At 40.2% G+C, this 19,366-nt stretch overlaps 1 protein-coding gene across 1 annotated transcript; it reads right to left on the bottom strand.

The window, feature by feature from the left end:
* Positions 1-1,361: 1,361 nt before the first annotated feature.
* Pin4 (peptidylprolyl cis/trans isomerase, NIMA-interacting 4) lies at positions 1,362-13,752 on the bottom strand. Its single transcript, XM_077793986.1, has 4 exons — positions 13,600-13,752; positions 9,396-9,467; positions 2,373-2,494; positions 1,362-1,532 (listed from the first exon to the last, which is right to left on the bottom strand). The coding sequence occupies exons 1-4, from the start codon at positions 13,634-13,636 to the stop codon at positions 1,374-1,376; spliced, it is 390 nt and encodes a 129-aa protein (XP_077650112.1). The 5' UTR covers positions 13,637-13,752; the 3' UTR covers positions 1,362-1,373.
* Between the last annotated feature and the right edge of the window lie 5,614 nt (positions 13,753-19,366).

Here is a 19,366-nt window from a genome sequence, read left to right as displayed (position 1 = left end):
GTTAAGAATCACATAGTTGTAAAAATAAATAAATAAAAAGAAGAATCACATTATAGCTGGACATGATGTTCCATGCCTATAATTCCAGTTTCTGGAGAGGTTGAGGCAGGAGAATGACAAGTTCAAGGATAGCCTCAGCAACTTAGAACCTATCTCAAAAAAGAAAAAGGCTGGGGATGTGGCTCAATGGTAGAGCACTTGAGTTCAATGCCCAGTACTGAAACAAAACAAAGTGAAACAAAAAAGAATCATCTGGTTGTCTGGACAAAGTTTCATTTTTGAAGTAGTATTTTATTATTATTTTTTATACTTTTTTTGAATGACACAAATATGGCATTTTATTTATTTAAGGTGGGGAGGTTCTGGAGATTTAGCTCAGAGGCTCTTTACCTCTGAACTACATCCCCAGCCTTTTTTTTTTTTAATTTTGACACAGGGTCTCACTAGTTGGTTAGGGCCTCCCTAAGTTGCTAAGGATGTCTTTGAACTTATGATCCTCTGGTTTCAACCTCCCAAGCTACTGGGATTACAGGCATGCACACCATGCCCAGCTCATATATGGCATTTTAAAATTTAAAACTATATATCTATAGAATTTTGGTCCTAGAAAGGAGAGTCAGAATGTAATCCATACACTGAGGTTGAGGGAATGCTGTTTTCATGCTGATATTTGTCCCATTATCTAGCATTTGGTGAATGGCTTAGTCTAGTAAAAATAACCAATGGAAGAACTAAGTGCCTTTTCCCCACAAATAGATGTTTATTTAAAAAGAAAGAAGGTTTGGGGAAGATTATGTTCCACAGGCTAGGCAATTTAGCTTCTTCACCAATAGGTGAAAGCTAAGAGACAGTGGACAACATTCAAAGTCAAATTAGCATTGTGTATGTTGCTAAATAAATACAATAGAAAAAAATTAAAAGAGTTAATGTTGAATGGCTAAATGTGCCATGTACTGACAATGAAGTTAATAATACCTGTCCTGGTAGATCAGTTCACTAAATTGTAAAGGAGTTTTGTCCAGGAACTTCCTGCATGATCCTCATTTACGAATTCATCCGTTCAATGCCCAATATTTTCAGATGCATGAATAGTGTGACCTGAGATTTGACTCCTGTGAAGATGATTTCTGAATAAATTTACAGGATACACTGAGAGGTAAAGTCATTCTGGGAGGAATGTAAATACAAGTTAAAAGTATTACATTTGACTTACCTTCTGAGAATTACTGACTGAATACTAAGTGTAGTATACACTATATATCCATCCTATTTTGTATTTACAAACCCACACTGACATTTCATAAAATACAAGGATTATTAATTACCTTTAAAGAAATAAAATGCATAAGACTTACTCTGTTTTTCATATGATTTTATTTTCTCCCTTCAACCATAATAATATGATATCCAAATTTTGTCTTAACTGGTGGGTCTGTAAACACAGGTTTATCCATCCCACTTACAGGCAAGGCAAATGCTGCTTCTTGAAATGGTCCAACCATTGACCCTCTTGTCATCCAGCCCAAGTCACCCTGAAAAATCCAAAAGATATATGATACCAAATGGCCCTGAAAAGGAAACAGTTCTATAGTAGCTTGAAAGAACTTCTCAACATGAACCATAAAGTTACTAGGTTTTTAAAAATTATTTGTTCTTGGGGCTAGGGTTGTGGCTCACTTAGCATGGGCAAGGCCCTGGTTCGATCCTCAGCACCACATAAAAATAAATAAATTAATTAAAAGATATCGTATCCAACTACAACTAAAAAATAAATATTTAAAAAAATTATTTGTTCTTTTTAGTTATACATGACAGTAGAAAAGTATTTTGATATATCATACATATATGGAATATAACTTCCCATGATGTGGAGTTACACTTGTGTATTCATACATGAACATAGAAAAGTTATATCTAATTCATTCTACTTTCTTTTCTGTTCCCATCCCCCCTACTACGTTTATTCATCTGGGTTATGTAGGAGTTATTTAAATGAGAACAAATAAGTAGAAGTCTAAATCTAGACTGAACACACAAGCACTCATAATATTGCTGGGCTCTGAAGTTAGCTGTGCAAGTTTGGTCATGCCAGGGTTAGACATAGGAAACTCTTATTCAACTGTTGACAAGTTGGACATTTGGACCTCTTTTTTTTTTTTTCCAGTAGTACTGGGGATCAAACCCAGGGCCTCTGTGCATGCTAAGCACATGCTGTAGCTAAGCTACAACCACAGGCCCAGAAATTGGACATTTTTGTGCTTAAGATCTTTAAACCAAGATCTGAATAAAATTAATAGAAGAAATTAAGAAATGATCCTTGCTTTTGTGTTTGCTCTGTGGAGGCCAGAAAATTTTAAATAAAAGCAACATACCCCTTGCCTGGCTTTATCTTCACTATATTGTGTGGCCACTTCATTGAATCTCATTCCAGACTTTAATTTTTCCATGGCTTCCATGATTTTGCTGTGTTTTTCACATAGAATGTGTCTAACCTACAAAGAAAAAGCATGTACTTGTAATACTTGGACACCCGATTCCTCTCAGTACAGCAGTTACATTCGGATTAATCTCACCAGTTAAAAATAGTTTGTGGGGCTGGGGATGTGGCTCAAGCAGTAGCGCACTCGCCTGGCATGCGTGCAGCCCAGGTTCGATCCTCAGCACCACATACCAACAAAGATGTTGTGTCCGCCGAGAACTAAAAAATAAATATTAAAAAAATTCTCTCTCTCTCTCTTAAAAAAAATAGTTTGTGGAAAATGAAAATCCTGCAAGTCTGCCCAGGTGGATGACTGCCACAAATTTATCAAGACAGTATCTCAGAACCCTGATAGAGATGGAAAATGGGCACTCTGGCTATGGGAACCTCCCCTCTTTCACCATGTATCTCAGTGGTAACAAAAAGAAGAAACATGATTGACAGCATGTTAGCATCCAATCTCAGCTCTGCTGTACGACCTTGGGCATGTCTTTAAACCTCCAAATGTTTCCCCATTTGTGCAATGAGATAATAACAAGACCTATGTGTTCTCCTGGGGTTGTGAAGATTGAGATAATGTAGCTAACATTCAATAAATGCTATTATTTCATCGGAATAGGCATGCTATAAAAAAGCTCACCAAGAAATATTTTCTACCCAAAGGGACCTCATGTGTAACAGTCACCCCACAATTCAACACTCTGAAAAAGTATCACATATTGAATATTAAGAATACTAAAGCAGGGGCTGGGGTTGTGGCTCAGCATTAGAGCACACGCCTAGCACATGCGAGGGGCTAGGTTCGATTCTTAGCACCACATAAAAATAAATAAATAAATAAGGTATGTGTCCAACTACAACTAAAAAATATTTTTAAAAAGAATACTAAAGCAGGGGGCTGGAGTTGTAGCTCAGTAGTTAGAGCACTTGCCTAGCATGTGTGAGGCACTGGGTTCAATCCTCAGCACCACATAAAAATAAATAAAGGCATTTTATCTGTGTACAATTTAAAAAAATAGATGCATAAAAGGAATACTAAAGCAGGACATGGTGGTGAGGATCACAAGTTCAAGGCAAGCCCGAGCAATATACCAAGCCTCTGTCTCAAAATAAATAGGGCTGTGGATGTAGCTCAGTGGTAGGGAACCCCTGGGTTCAAGCCCCAATACTCCACCCCTAGCACACACAAAGAATACTCAACACAGGGTTGGGGATGTAGCTCAGTGGTATAGTGCTTGTCTAGTATGCATGAGGCTCTGGATTCAATCCACAGTAGCAAAAAAATAAACCCTCAATAGTATAGAAACATTCATTTTGACTTGTGTTTACATAAAACAATGGTTTCTTAAAAAAACTATATTTCTAAAATGATTTTGTCATCATATCTGTTTTGGAGAATTTCCTATTTTTCAAACAATCAGTTTTTTGTTTCAGTGGGTATGTGGCTCATGCCTATAATCCCAGTGACTCAGGGGACTGAGGCAGGATCATTGTAACTTTGAGGCCAGCCCCTTCTGTTTGTCAAGACCCCATCTCAAAAAATCAAACAAAAGGGATGGGGATATAACTCAGTGGTACAGCACCTCTGGGTTCAATCCTCAGTACCACAAAAAAAAACCAACCCCCTCAATAAAACACCAACAAACAAACAAACAAAAAACACCCCAACAACCCCCAAACCCATAATCATTTGTTTCACATTGGAGGTGATAAACTGGGGTACAGTGAAAGGACTCTCCCTGTTAATTTAGACAAGCAAGTTAAGTATCTTTAGGGTTAACTACAGAAATCAGGGGGATGGAGAGTATCCTCATCCCACTGGAGTAACTTTCTGACTAGTGGAGTTGAATGCACCAAAGGAAAAAAAAAAAAAGCAGGGCTCGGAAAGCCAAATGTCTATAGAACACGTTCAGCACTATCCAAGGCAGACAGGGTAAACAATCTGGAGAAATAGCCAAAGTTAGCCTGACGGGAAATAAGAATGGTTCATAAGACCTCAAACTGACCTGGCCACAACAGCATCTAGACTGCACCTCTCTTTTTACTTCCACAGTTATGAAGCAGCCTTTTGACTTACCTAATTTTAGTAGTGTACACAGCACTCATGATCACAGAAAGGGGACACTGCCCACCATTTTATAAATGAACAAATATTCTGGTTTGGACAGTGTGACAGAGTGAGTTTGTAGGACTCATGGTGTTTTGTAAGTGTGATGACCAGCTGGCAATTCTATAACTGTGTCTTGGAAGAGAACCAAGCCCCAAAGTTCAGGAGCGATGAGCATGGAAGAGGTGGCTGAAGTTGTGGGTGTTGGTGAGATTACTTATGGAGGCTTTGCAGGATGAGAAGAGGAGGAAATAAAGCTGAAGACAACCTTGGAGAATATCAATGTCTGTGCAAACAAGAAAGCACAAAAAGCCTAACAAAAAGGAAAGGCAAAGTAGGTAGGAGAGAAAAGTGTGTTAGAAACCAAGTAAGAAAAAAAAAAAAAGAGGTGAGGGTATAGCTCAGTGGTAGTACTTGCCCAGCATACCTACGGCCATAGGTTCCATCCCCAGCATTGCAAAACAAACAGACAAAAACAACATAGGAAAAAGTTTCAAGGAGGAAATGATCAACAGGGTTAATTAAGTGCTATAGATATTACGAAAGAAATATAATAAATTTAGCAATGGATGGGACTGGGCATGTAGCTAAGTGGCAAAGTACTTGCCTAGTATGCATGGAGCCCTGGGTTTGAATTCTAGCAACCCACACAAACAGCAATGACTGATCAATGTCCTTAGCAAAAGAAGTTTCAGAGGTGCAGAAGCCCAGATACAGCAGGTTGACCAAGGAGGCAATATGAAGTGGGAAGGTAAACCATCATGTTGGGCACTTTCAACTAATTTAGTTCACAAAGAAGAAAGGGCTCTAGTTAGAGAAAAAAAAAAAGCTTGAATATGTATACATTTTCAAGATTCCTGAGCATACTTTCAGAATTAAGGGAAGGATCCAGTAAAGAGTTAGAGGGTGGAGACAGAACAAAGACAGGAGGGTACAAATAAATGAAGGCGCAAGGCCTGGTCTTCAAAACACTTTGAAATAATAGCTTTAGCCGGGTGCTGTGGCACATGCCTGTAACCCCAGTGGCTTGGAAGACTGAGGCAAGAGGATTGCAAGTCCAAAGCCAGCCTGAGCAACTTAGCAAGACCCTGTCTCAATAAAATAAAATAAAATAAAATAAAATAAAATGAACTGGGGATATGGTTCAGTGGTTAAATGCCCCTGGGTTCAATCCCTAGTATGAAGAAAAGAAAGAAAAAAAAGAAAAATTAGCTTTAAAGGAAAAAGGTTGAGGAGAGAGAAGGGCAATTTGGGCAAAGATAACTGTTGATGAGGGCTGAAAGCCAAGGAGTTCCTGAATCCTTGTGAAAATATTAAAATATCATTAAGTCACTGATACATTATTAAATTTAACAAATCAATAATTTAATTAAATTAAACTAATTACCAAATAATTATTGTGAAAATAATAAACCTACTTAAAAATTATCAGGTACTTAATGTTTGCTAGACACCCGTGCTAAGTGCTTTACTTAAATTATCTCATTAAATCCTCACACCAACCTATGAGAGTAGACCAGCATTTCTTAACTCTGGTAGCATATTCAAATCACCTCAAGAGCATCTAAGAAAGATATCAAGGTCTAGGCCCCACTCCAGAGATTCTGATGTAGTCTGTCTGGAGTGAGCCTCTAGGCTCTTCAGGTGAATTGGATGCAAACCCAGGGTTGGGAACCACTGGACGAAGTTATCTGCTGAGTGGCTGGAGCAGAGTGGTGGACAGCTTGCAGTGAGTAGTAAAAAAAAGACTGGTGAGTAGCAAGGCCTAGGGCCTAGCTAAGATTAGATGACTGGTACTAGTGGCCCCAATCCTCAATATCCTATGGGACTCTCCAGTAGGGCCCAGCAATTCTGGGTTTAAGTACAAAGAAAGTAGATCATTGGATTAATCCTCAGCTGGGTAATTTGGAGGTGGATGCAATGAGGATGACCAAAAGGAAAAATGTCAGGGCTCCTTAATCCATGGATCAAGCCCTTAGATTCAATTTGCAGTTCATAGGAAATAGGACAGGAGAAGAAATATGAAACCTGAGAGAAAGTGGGGAGAGCAGAGCGGGCTTGAGGGCCTGGAATCTGGGAGGAGAACAAAACAGGAAGGGAAGGAAGGAAGCTGTGGTCAGGAGGTGGGTCTCAGAATCTATAGAGCTTGTATACAAGGGTAGGGTGTGAACACAAGGGTGGAAACTGAAACAATCAGAGGATATGGAAGGAGCAGAGACCCTAAAAGCTAGAGTGTCCCAGGGTCTCTTCCCTGCTGAGGCCTTTGAAAACACTGGAAACAATTCAACTGTCCTTCAACAGGTTAGTGGTTAAACATACTATGGCACTTTTACATCATGGAATACACAACAGTTTGAATGAAATCTCTAGACAACTATGCTAAGTGAAAAAAAAAACAATCTCATAAAGTTACATTTAATATTCTTGAAAATTATCAAATCACACAAATGGAAAACAAATTAATTGTTTCCAGGAGTTAAGAAGTGGGTAGAGGGCTGGGGATGTGGCTCAAGCGGTAGCGCGCTCGCCTGGCATGCGTGCGGCCCGGGTTCGATCCTCAGCACCACATACCAACAAAGATGTTGTGTCCGCCGAGAACTAAAAAATAAATATTAAAAATTCTCTCTCTCTCTCTCTCTCTCTCCCCTCTCTCTCTCTCTAAAAAAAAAAAAAAAAAAAAAGAAAAAGAAAAAGAAAAAGATTTAAAAAAAAAAAAGAAGTGGGTAGAGGAAGGGGCAGGAGGAAATGGATGTAGTTATCAATGTGCAACAGGAGAGGATCTTGGGGTGATGATAATGTTCTATTCTTTGAATGTATCAATGTCAATGTCCTGGGTGTACTACTGTACTCTAGTTTTGTAAGATGTTACTATTGGGGAAAAGAGGGTATAAGGTAAGATATTATTTCTCACAAGTGCATGTGAATCTATAATTATCTTAAAAATAAAAAACTTAACCCAAATCTACTTTACTACCAAATTACATATCACTCCTTTCCATATACCTTGTATATAGCCATTCTGGAATTAATTTTTCTATAGAGGGCATGGTGTTTCTTTAAATCCACCAGCAATACCTCTTTGGTATCTCTTTGGTTAGGTGGTCATAAAAGTTGCTATTTGAGGCAACTTCCAAATTGCATATAGCCAAAATTAGCCTAGACTATCCTTTATGAAGATGTCATACTGGAGACTAACAGTTAACTCTCATTAGCCCAACTCTTGGGTTGTAAAAGTGACCAATTCTTCAGCTGAACAGCATATGAAGCACCTAGGTTGTATTTAGGGTCCATGTTTTAGGAAAAAATTTCTTTGAACACCAGGATCCCCACTTTTCATGGTTGGATGGTCATACAGGAATGGAGGACAACTGCAGAAAAGCAATCATCTATCTCCTCATTGAATAAATGAATCAAATTACAGACTCCCAAATCCTAACTTGGGAACTGCCTTGTTACATAGCACACGGTAGTACAGTTCTGTTTCCAGATTAAATTTTCTCATGCAGATGCTCCTCTGGGACTAGGTTAAGTACTTCATGTAATATTTGCTGACTGTCTCCTATTACCATATTTATGGTCAAGGCCCTGGCTTATAGCTCCCCAGTAGGTGGGGAGCTTTCTAATGAGACCTACACCCTTACTTGTTTATTTAGCTGAGGTAGCTTTTAGCTTTTATCTGAGCTCTCAGTTTCATAAAATATTTCTTTTCTCAAATGAAATCCCCAGAGAATTATGCTGAGTGAAAATCCCAAAAGGTTACATACTATGTGATCTTCATAAGGAATGTTCATCTTCAGGTACTTCATTTGATGTTCACCTGAAGAAGTGGTTACTTTTATGACCCAGCAATTGGGCTAATGAGAGTTGATATGTTAGGTTCCAGTATGACATTCTTCATAAAGGATATTCTAGGCTAATTTTGGCTATATGCAATTTTCATCTTAAATGCTGACTTTTATAAGCGCTTAACCCAAGAGACTCTCCACTGATGGCTTTAAAGAGGCATTCTGTCCTCTCTAGAAAAATTAAGTCCAGTGTGGCTATACATGAGATATATGGAATGGAGTAGATTTAGGTTAAGATTTTTTAATTGGGTTTTTAAAGATAATTGTAGATTCACATGTAGTTGTGAGAAATAACATCTGTACCTTTTGCCCTCTTTCATTGAGAATATCTAACAATGTTTTAAGGAATAATAGTAAAGTATGAAGGAGCCTGAGAGGTGGTACACACCTGCAATCCCAGTGACTCAGGAAGCGGACACAGAAGGATCATAAATGCTCACATGGGAGGATTACAAATTTGAAATCAGCCTGGGTAACTTAGCAAGATCCTATCTCATAACAAAATTTTTAAAAAGGGCAGATGATGCAGCTCAGTGGTAGAGCATTCTTCAGTTCAAATTCCAGTGCCACTATAAAATAAACAAATAAATAAAAAATAAAAGCAGGAAGAAATTCTAGATGTCTGAGAAAACATTTGAGAAAATATTTAAAAGGAATTTTTTAAAATATTTTTTTAGTAGATGGACACATTTTTTTTAATGTGTGCTGAGCATCGAACCAAGTATCCCACATGTGCTAGGTAAGTGCTCTACCAATTGAGCCACAACCCCAGCCCCTAAAAGGAATTATTTTTTATAAGCAAGATTGATCCTTATTTTCCAGTTCTGCATCACCTTGGTTTTATGTCAGTGTTAGGTTAGCCTTTAAGAATGAGTTAAGCATCATGTGTGTTTGTGTTTGTGTGTGTGTGTGTGTGTGACTAATGCTGAACATGGAAAAAGGGAACTAGTGAATCAACTCATCTTTACTGCATTGCCACCACCTTTGGGTCCCTGAGCCTTCTTGTCAGCACTGTCACTCCCAGAGGCTGCTCCCCCTTTAGAGAAGAGATGACAGGTACTCTTTTAAACTGTTCCTTGGTATTCACAGAAAGCTCCAGCACACAAGACAAGTTGATACTTCCATCATAGCATGAAACTACAAAAAGGAACTCTGCCAGAAACTGTATCTATCAAACGAAATGAAATCTGTGACTCACCTTTCTTAAAACAAAGGAAATTCATGCCCTTCATAAACATTACATCAGAATGGATACATAAATGAATGTGCTAATGGATGAATGAAAGCTTCAGAATCCTGGTCCAGATTTTCTGGACTCAATTTCCAATCCTGCCTTCTAAGGACAAAACCCTAAACTCTTGTAAGATTTCTCATATGTACTGCAAGTATAGATTGAGCATTCACAATTCCAATAAGTAAAATTTCCAAGAATATATTTGGCTAAATAATATATTCATGTTTAAATTCCTATAGTCTGTTACACTGCCTATTGATGTCTCCCTATGAAAAATCATTGATATTTAGATTAATGACCACTGGCAGCACCTTATATTTTACTGAGAGGCTGATGTTCCCAATAACTATAGCTGGATTAAGTGTTCAGTTAATAAACATTTCCTAAGAAACTACTAAGTTCCAGGTATTGGGGGTACAAAGATGAATAATCCATAGGAATTCACATTCTAGTGAGGAAGACAGATCATTTCAGGAGAATGCAGCAGGCACAGAGAAAATTATGGACAAGAGGCTGTGGAAGCACATTTTAAGAGGACATTTTAATCATGCAGGGAAGACTTCCTGGATAAGCAGGAGTTGACTAGCTGAAGAAAGGAGACAGGGACATTCCAAGATGGGAGAAACAGCATATGTAGGAAATTGTACAGATGAGGTCAATTTGAGGCAGGAGCACTGTCAGATGGGCCAGCCTAGGGGAGGGGGCTTAATATCAAGACATGAGAGCCTTTGGGCCCCATTAAGGAATTTGGATTTTTTGTGTGTGATGCTAGGGATCAAACCCAGGACCCTGGGCATGTTAGGCAAGTGCTCTGCCCCTGAGCTACACTCTCAGCTCAGAATTTGGAATTTATTCTAAAATATGAAGCCATCAAAAAGTTTTGAGCAGGAAACTACATCTTACTTGTATTAGTACAGGTTGAGCATCCCTTATCCAAAAATCCAGAATTCCCTGAAATCTGAAACTTTGTGAATACTTAACACAAAATTTCAGATTTTGGAGCATTTCAGTTTTCATATTTTCAGATTAAGAATGTTCAACTGGTCAAGTCTATGCAAACATTCCCAAATCCACAAAACTCCAAAATTTAAAACACTTCTGGTCCCAAACATTTTGGACAAGGGATATTCAACCTGTGTCTCCAATGCCTAGCACAGTATCTGGCACACTACTGGTGTTCAGTAAATGTTTAATTAAACTGAAAATCAAAATACTGACTACCAGAAGTCTAAGAAAATGTTATTACTAAGAATTTTACTAGGCCAAACTCTTAATTTGCTATGTATTCACTTTTTTTGGGGGGGGGGGGTACCCAAGGGTGCTTAACCACTGAGCTACAATCCCCAGCCCTTTGTATTTTTTGAGACAGGGTCCTGCTAAGTTGCTGAGGCTGGCTATCCTCTTGCCTCAGCCCCTGGAGTCACTGGAATTACAGGGATGTGCTACCACACCCAGCTGTATTCACTCTTGAATGCTGATACCTTCCAGTTATCCCATGCTCTCCTCTCCTGGATGCTATCATTTTCTAACTGCCAACTCACTCCCTTTCATTTACTAAGGACTCTGGCCTCAACTTGGGCTTTCTTTCTACTCTCAGTCCTGCCATCAACTTGGGTGATTTCACCATCTAAATTGAGGAATTTCATCCAACAACCTAATCTCATAGTTCTGAATTTTCCTCCTGAATGCCCATGCTCTCTACTCAGGACACCTGTCCCAGAGGCACATGACAAAACTGCATCACTCACAACTAGTAGTTCAGTCTATGTTTACAATCTGATCTTTCAAGGTTTCTTATACCCGATTCTCACAACACCAGCTCCTTGACTTCACAGAGTACCACCACTGCCCCACTCCCACCCCTACCACTGAGTTCCCTTATCTTGCTAAATTACCCTAGACTATCAGACTTCTCCTCCTCTTCCCAGGCTGAACCCCTATGCTTGAACTGCATTCCAGTGGCACTCTTATTTACCATGTGTTGCTATCCTACTATCTTATTTATTTCTACTGGGAATTGAACCCAGGTGTGCTCTACAACTGAGTTACAATCTCTGGCCCTTTATATATTTTGAGATAGGCGTCATTAACTTGCTGAGGCTCGCCTCAAACTAATGATCCTCCTGCTTCAGTCTCCCACGTAGCTAGGATGACAGGGCATACCACTGTTCCCAGCTGCTATCCTACTAAAATTGTCCAACAAAACCTCAACGCTGGCTCAAGGCTACACCAGGCTTTTTTTGATCCAATATTGTGCCAGTTGCAAGGCACTAGGTAAAATTTGAGTGTGTAGACTGTGTTTTCTCCAAAAACATGGCCTTCAATCTGCCAGGCTCCCAGCCCTGAGGGCAATCCTTCTATTTGTGTTTCATTTCCACTCCCATTACCACATTCCAAACTTTTGTCACTCTTTTCAAGACCCATACTGAAACCCTGCCCACCTCAGTCTTAAAAAAAATACTCTTGCCTTCCACTTTATTAAGGAATTGAAGGCATAATCTCCCTAATTTTATGCCTTTCCCCTCCCTGGCTCCAATTTTTTACAACAAAACCCATTCTGTCTCTTTCTCTAGACCTCAAACCTGCAGTGCCACTTCTATGCAAAGGTCAGCAGCTCCACCTCAGTCATAGGCTCCAGTTTTTCTGAAATTTCATTCTTCTGTACTTTGACCTTTCACCCTACTGGATCCTTCACTTCAGCCTCACTCTCATATTTTCACTCTTCTGATGAAACAAACAAAATAAAACTGTCTCCTAATGTTTTATCCTCCTCTATCTCCCATCCCATTTTTATGCTTTTTTAATTAAAACTTTCGACAGAAGTCCATACTGATTGTAGCCAACTAATCAATTCCCTGTCAGTCTTCTAGTACTACAATATGGCCTCTGCCACTCCACTGAAACCACTCTTTCCTAAGATCACCTTTAATTTCCAAGTGTAAAATAGTATTGTTTTCATCTTATTTGGTCTATTGTGCTTAACAGACCATATCATCTTTCTTTAAAACATTCTAGTCTCTTGGGCCTCTGTGACATCATTCTACTACTTTCTCTTTTGATTTCCCACAGCCAATACCTTAGTTCAAGCCACCACCATCTCTGAGCTGGAGTACCAGAACAGTCTCCTTATGGGTCTTCCTGACCCTTAACCCACCTTCTTAACATCATATACAGCACTCTCCATGATTTGTTTTTGTCTTCAGTGAGAAACTAATTGCCATTCTGTCTTGATTTTTTGCTCCAGCAACACCACAATGCACAAACCATACTGTTTTTCACCTCTGCTATTCCTGCTGTCGAGAATGCTTTGCCCTATCTATTGCCCATCTTGGCCTGCCAAACTCAACTCCAGGAAGTCTTCCCTTCCCTGTTAGTTTCCACAATATCTGACACAAATCTCTCTAAGTACTGCATGTAGTATGATACATTATGGTTACTATACTTCTATCTTCCCTTAAGAGTAGCAATGTGTACCTTATTTTTATATCCTCGCACTGTGCTTAACACAAGTGTGTTCGATTGAAGAATGAGTCCTTCCTCCATGGTGGGCATGTCATTCTCTAAGCACTTAAGAGAACCTTAGGACTATCTATATGGGTTTTCCTTTAACTGGTGGCTTTTGATGAGATTACACTTTACAGCTGTAATAATCCCTTAAAATAGCAACCCCAAGTCATTGCTTCCGAGGAGCCGTTCCTACCAGCTTCTACTACCCACCAGAACGGTCCCTGCACTATATTCTAAAGTGTTTACACAAGTAATACCCGGTCGCCCTCTTATCCTTTCCAAGCCTCGCCGGAGGAAGTCCTGACATAATCTATGGCAGCTCTGTGGGGCCACTTGCTGCCTCCGTCTTGGACCTGAGAATCGCTTGTCCGTTCATTCCCCTCTCCTCACCCATCCCCATTCTCCCTGGTTATTTTGGATGCTCTACCTTTCCCCCCTTTTCCACTTTTTCCTTTGGGTGGCATCTTCGAAACTTGCCGTTGAACTCTCAACTGCTCCGGTAGCCGTAAAAAGCCCCTTCAGGCCCCATGGGTATGTCTTAAACAATGCCTGTAAACGGCATCATAGTCGACCATTTTAATCGCGGCTCCGGAAGCAGGCATAGCTTGGGACAGACCCAGTCCTTTAGCTCTAGGACCAAAAGGGCTAAAGATGATTGACCAATAAGAAGCTGGGTGCCGTGTTGAGGGGGCGGAGACAAAGGTGGTGTTGGGGCGGAAAAGCCCACCTCTGCGCTTTTTGTTACTTCTTCAACACGCCCTTATTTGCACCACTTCCCCCGCATCCCCACTACTTCCCCCACGCGTGCGCAGTGAGAGCCTCCGGCTTCTGCAGTCCCTCGGCGCCAGCTCTGGCCAATCCCGTGGGGTCGCTAGACAAAGGGAAAGCAAGAAGAGTTATGGTGGCCACCCACTTCCGCCGCCGTCCTCCCTTACGTGGGACCTACCCTCCCTGGACATTTTTCTTTCTTTCTTCTTTTTTTAAACATTTGTTTATTTTTAGTTATAGGTGGACACAATGTCTTTATTTTTTTACTTTATGTGGTGCTGAGGAACGAACCCAGCACCTCACGCATGCTAGGCGAGGTATTTTTCGGTTTTTAAATTTTATTTTGCAGCTGTAGCTCATTGAGTTCAAAAGGTGGTTTTAAAAAAGGCCTATCACCCATCCCTCTGCAATACTCTGTCACGGAGAAACGTTGAAAGCAGTCTAAATGCTAAATACCCTCAGTAGTTTACTGTTTAAATAAATAATGTTTGAACAACACAAAGTGATATTATGCATATTTAAAATGATGATTGTAAGACTGTGTGTACACATAGGGGAAATGGCCTTAAGGAAGGTTACAGACCAAGATACAAAATGTGATTGCATTTTAAAGAGTATATATCATGTACTATATAATCTATGCATCTAAATGGCAGGCCGTCTATAGGGTACAGCAAAATGTGACAAGTGGTATTAGTCTACACAGGTTGTTGTGTTTTTCTGTATTTTTCCAAAGTTCCTATAATGGTGCATCATAATGAAGTGGTTAAAAGCATGAATTCTGGAGCTGGATTGCCGGATTTCAAATCCTTGCTTCATTGTCTACAATGTCTGTGACCTTGAAGAAGTTACCTCACTTATCTGGCTCCGTTTCATCATCTGTGAAATGGGATTGTTGATAATAGTACTTACAGAGTGTTAAGAGAATTAAACAAGTTCCTATTGGGTGGTTTTCATTTGTTTGTTTGTTTGTTTTGCTTTAGGTACTGGAGATTGAACCCACTGAGCTACATCCCCAGCACTTTTTATTTTTTATTTTGAGACAGGGGCTCACTAAGTTGCTTAGGGTCTTGCTAAATTTCTGAGGCTGGCCTCAACCTTGCAAGCCTCCTTCCTCAGCCTCTCAAATTGCTGGGATTACAGGTGTAGCCACCATGACCTGCACAAATTCCTATTTGTAAAGCACATAAAACAATGAGTGTGAAGCACATAAAACATAGAGTGAATTTAAGATGAATGATTTTTGAACTTGTAACCCTTGTTTTTTCTTCCTTTACCAACAACCAGCCTTCATTTACCATTAATTTGTGCATAATGTCAACTTTTCCTCTCTTCCATGAGATAGCTGTCCCAGCTTGCCACTGCCAGCCAGAATACATGTTACCCTGGTTCAGAGTTAAGGTTTTTTTTTTTTTTGGTTGTTGTTTATTCATTTTTCAGCACCAAGGATCAAACACAGGGCCTTAGGCAACCAGGCAGATGCTCTACCACTGAGCCACACTCCCCAGCCTAGAATTTAATCTCTGAATATAGTCTTTGCTGGACTTATATAGTCTTTGCTGGACTTAGATGCCTAATGGCCAAATAAGGGTGTCAGATATTTTTGAGAATGTATCCATCCACAAATCAGACATAACAAAGAGCTCCCTTATGTTGCACTGCTGTGACTTCAGGACATATCTTGGACACTCCTTGTTTTGGACTGGGAGTGAGTAACTGTGAAGAATGTAACCAGTGCTGAGGGGATCATTGCTTCCCACATCTGAGATATATCTTGCCCATGTATTGATTTTCTAGTCAGGAAAGAGATGAGGGTTGGGGTTTTACAATGAAAGTATGACCTCATGTTTATGTCCAGGAGACTCTTTTACTTCTGGTGTTTCATTGGGAAGAGCCTGTAAGATCCTTGCTTAGCATCCGGACAGCCATCTTAAGTGACAGCCGCCATTTTAAGAAAAATTTTGCTTTCCCACCCAAGGATGTATCACCACTCCCTCATGCCAACCTCACCCTTAACTGCCTCCTTTAGGACCTGCCAGATTCGGCTCTAATCCCTGAGCCTGCCCCATAAAAGTCCCAATCCCCAAGCCTGTTTTGCCTCTCTCTCCACCTATGGAGAGATGTGCCTTTATTTGTCAGCTCTGACAAATAAACTCTAGTGTGTATCTCTGCCTGGTCTCCGTCTTTCATTTCTTGATCTCCCATCTCCCTGTGCCTCACTTTCCTTTCAGAGCCTTTCCTGTGACCAGTGGCTATGGCAGTTGGGAAGTAGGAATGAAGAAAACCAGAGTTCATATCCCAATGAAGAGCCAGCGTAAATAGCTGATATGAGAGGCAAATGCTTGTGAAAGTTCCATGCATTCCAGCAGACAATAACAGCAACAATTATGATAAGTGAGCCTGTGTACATGGCTGAATTTGCCCAAAGCAATGCCTAAAGGCCATCAGATCCAAGAAGAAAAAGATGAGGGTAGGTCTTCTGGTGTTCAAAGTAAAAAACACTTTAAGACTTTAATGTATGATCTCAACCATGCAATATGCATCACAAAAAATGGGGCAGAGAACATCATAAAATTTTCAGTGTTTTGGGATATCAGTTTATGTCTAACTTTCATTTTCTTCTGTTTATATTCTGCTATATTGTTTTGGTATGTAGTATTTTCTTCAAGAAAAAAGGCATTAAATGTTATTTGAGAGAAAAACAACAACAAAAAAGCCAGCTTCAATATAGGGTTAAGTCTGCACCAGTCTGTGGAGGCAGACTGTGGAGGAGTCTGTGAAGCAGAGTGACAAATTAACTAAGGAGAGAGCAGGGGGAGCAGAGAGGAGGAAGATTCAGCCTTGAAACCATGGTAACATCTGCTGGAGTGTGCAAGTGACTCAGAGCCAGTAATGGCTGCCAGTTGTATTTTCTACTAATTATCTCCTCAGACTGAGGCTTCTACGCATTACTTAAACAAGGAAAAATCAGGAAGGAAAGCTGGCAGCCCTCTTCCCAGAACAGAAGTTCACAAACCTTGGCTCAGACTCACTGCCCAACCCCACTTGTTCCCAAATCAAAGGGCTACAGTTTCTTTCCTATTTGAGATACAAGCAGATCTTATTCTGAAACGGAAAGCTTGAAGCAATAAAACAGAGAGATCTAGTTGATTCCATTCATAGGTGGTCAATACATAGAGAGCTGTGGGTTCCAGACTCTGGGGAGAAGGGAAGAAAAAGGTCACCCTGAGAAATTGAAACCAGGAGAAAAATAAGAACATGGTGGACAAAAAAAGTAGCCACTCATTATGGCAGACAGATGTAGGTATATTGCTGATAGAACTGATGTGTCTCTCTGAGTACAATCAGTGGCTGAAGATTTTCTAGCCCATTTGGTGTTATTGTGACATCTCTGACATGAGGTAATGAGGCTTTGGAGTAACTGGTTTTTCAAAAAGGGCTTTAGAGAGGAAGAATCCATCCATGTTTGCCCAGTTTCGTCTAAGCAAAAGAACGCCAGTTTCTGGAAGACATGTCTATTACAGTATCTAAGAAGGTGGATTTTTTTTTTCAGAGGCTGTGTTCATTTATGACAGTAGAAAACAACCAACAGAAATAGCATATATACTATGAGCCAGTAGCTTTCCCTGTATGTAGGTGTGTGTGTGTGTGTGTGTGTGTGTGCATGCACGCATGCCCCTGCACACATACCCCCCCCCCCCCGCACTTTCACACACGTGCATTCCATGCTAGGGATAGAATCTACAGCTTCATGAATGCTAAGCAGACACCCTCTCAGTGAGTTTCACCTCCTACCTGATCTCCTTAACTTTTCACAATAGCCTTATTTGCAAAATACCACTATTGACATTTTAGAGCTAAAGACTCAGAGAAGTCAAGAAATGTGCCCAAGTTTTCACAGCTAACTACAATCAGGTTTGGGTTCTTCATTCAGGTCTTTGTGACTTCTAAGCTGGTACCTCTCCAGAATGCTACACTGTTCCAGGCTTTGTCATCTTATAAATAAAATATAAGTATACCCAGTACCCTTTGTTCTAAGTGCTTGTTCACCATGTCAGCTATCCAGGGACTGTGAGGTCTGCAGTAGACACTCTGGGCAAGAGGCCCCAAGGGTCAAATTTTGTCCCCAGCATGGGACATAAAATAAATTAGCTTTTCGATTATGCATCAGTGTGTGGGTTTTGAGTAACCTGGAATGTGCCTACCTCTGCCTCCTGTGCTGGACCTTCCATATCATAAAAGCACAGAGAAAACAAGAAGGAACCCAGCATAAATGGGGAGCAGTGGGCAGCTGCTGCACAGTAGCTGAAGTAGCAAGGACCTTGTTAGGAAAGGTTTTCTATATCCTCACCTTCTGGAACTATTTTCCATGTCTAATAAATTCTGCCTCCTTAATAGCTCTTCTCTTTTTCTCCCCTTCATCCTCTCTTTATTTCCATTTTGTTTTGAGACAAGATCTCCCTATATTGCCAAGACTGACCCTAAACTCCTGGGCTCCTGGGCTTAAGCCATCCTCTCACCTTGGCGTCCTAAGTAGCCACAGCACTTGACTGCCCTGACCCCCATCATTTTATGAAGAACAGTGAACATGCTAGATTTACTTTATTACATATCCACCCATCAATCCATCTTGTTCCTGTAGCATTGCAAAGGAAGTTATAAATATTAGTACATTCTATTCCCTAAATACTTCATTAGTTGTAATGTTAACTAAAATTTACCAGTCGTCTCTGGCACCTGTCCCCTGTCTTCTGCCCCACTGCCACACCCTTCTGCATATTCTCAGGACAATTGAAACAACCTCTGCATTGAAAACTCTACATCAGTCTCACTTCTCTTTTAAACTATCCTGTGTGGTATCTGAAAGAGAACTCTAAGAGGCTGGGGTTGTGGCTCAGGGGTGGAGCACTTGCCTAGCATATGAGGTACTGGGTTCAATCTTTAGCACCACATAAAAATAAATAAATAAAATGAATGTATTGTGTCCATCTACAATAACAGAAAAAAAGAGCTCTAAGAAACATAGAGCTTACACTATTACTCACCCTATTAAGACCCTTCAATGATTTCCTGTTATCTGATAGGATAGGATAGTATCCCACTCCTTTACCTGGAGACCCAAGGGCTTCTCCCAAACTCCCACAAGGGGGATTGAACCCAGGGCTGCTCTACTAACATCTGCAGCCTGATTGCTTGATAGATTCTCTGGGATCTAACCATAAAGTCACCATTTATAAACCCTCTCTTTTTTTTAATTGTTGGTAAATGTCATCATATATACAATCTCAGTGAGCCTATTTTTTATATTTATTTTTTAGTTATAAGTGGACACAAATATCTCTTTATTTTATTTTTATGTGGTGGTGAGGATCGAACTCAGTGCCTCATGCATGCTAGGCAAGCGCTCTACCTCTGAGCCACAACTC

This window comes from Urocitellus parryii, chromosome X, assembly GCF_045843805.1.
Source record: "Urocitellus parryii isolate mUroPar1 chromosome X, mUroPar1.hap1, whole genome shotgun sequence".
Taxonomy (NCBI): domain Eukaryota; kingdom Metazoa; phylum Chordata; class Mammalia; order Rodentia; family Sciuridae; genus Urocitellus; species Urocitellus parryii.
This window is presented reverse-complemented; position numbering and strand designations above follow the sequence as displayed.

Coding starts and splice junctions, on each gene's coding strand:
- Pin4 (XM_077793986.1), bottom strand. CDS start 13,636: ATGCCACCCAAAGGAAAAAGTGGAAAAGGGGGGAAAG. Junction 9,468..13,599: donor AAGTGGAAAAGGGGGGAAAG/GTAGAGCATCCA, acceptor TCTTCTCTAAAG/GGGGAGCAGCCTCTGGGAGT. Junction 1,533..2,372: donor AAGATAAAGCCAGGCAAGGG/GTATGTTGCTTT, acceptor TGGATTTTTCAG/GGTGACTTGGGCTGGATGAC.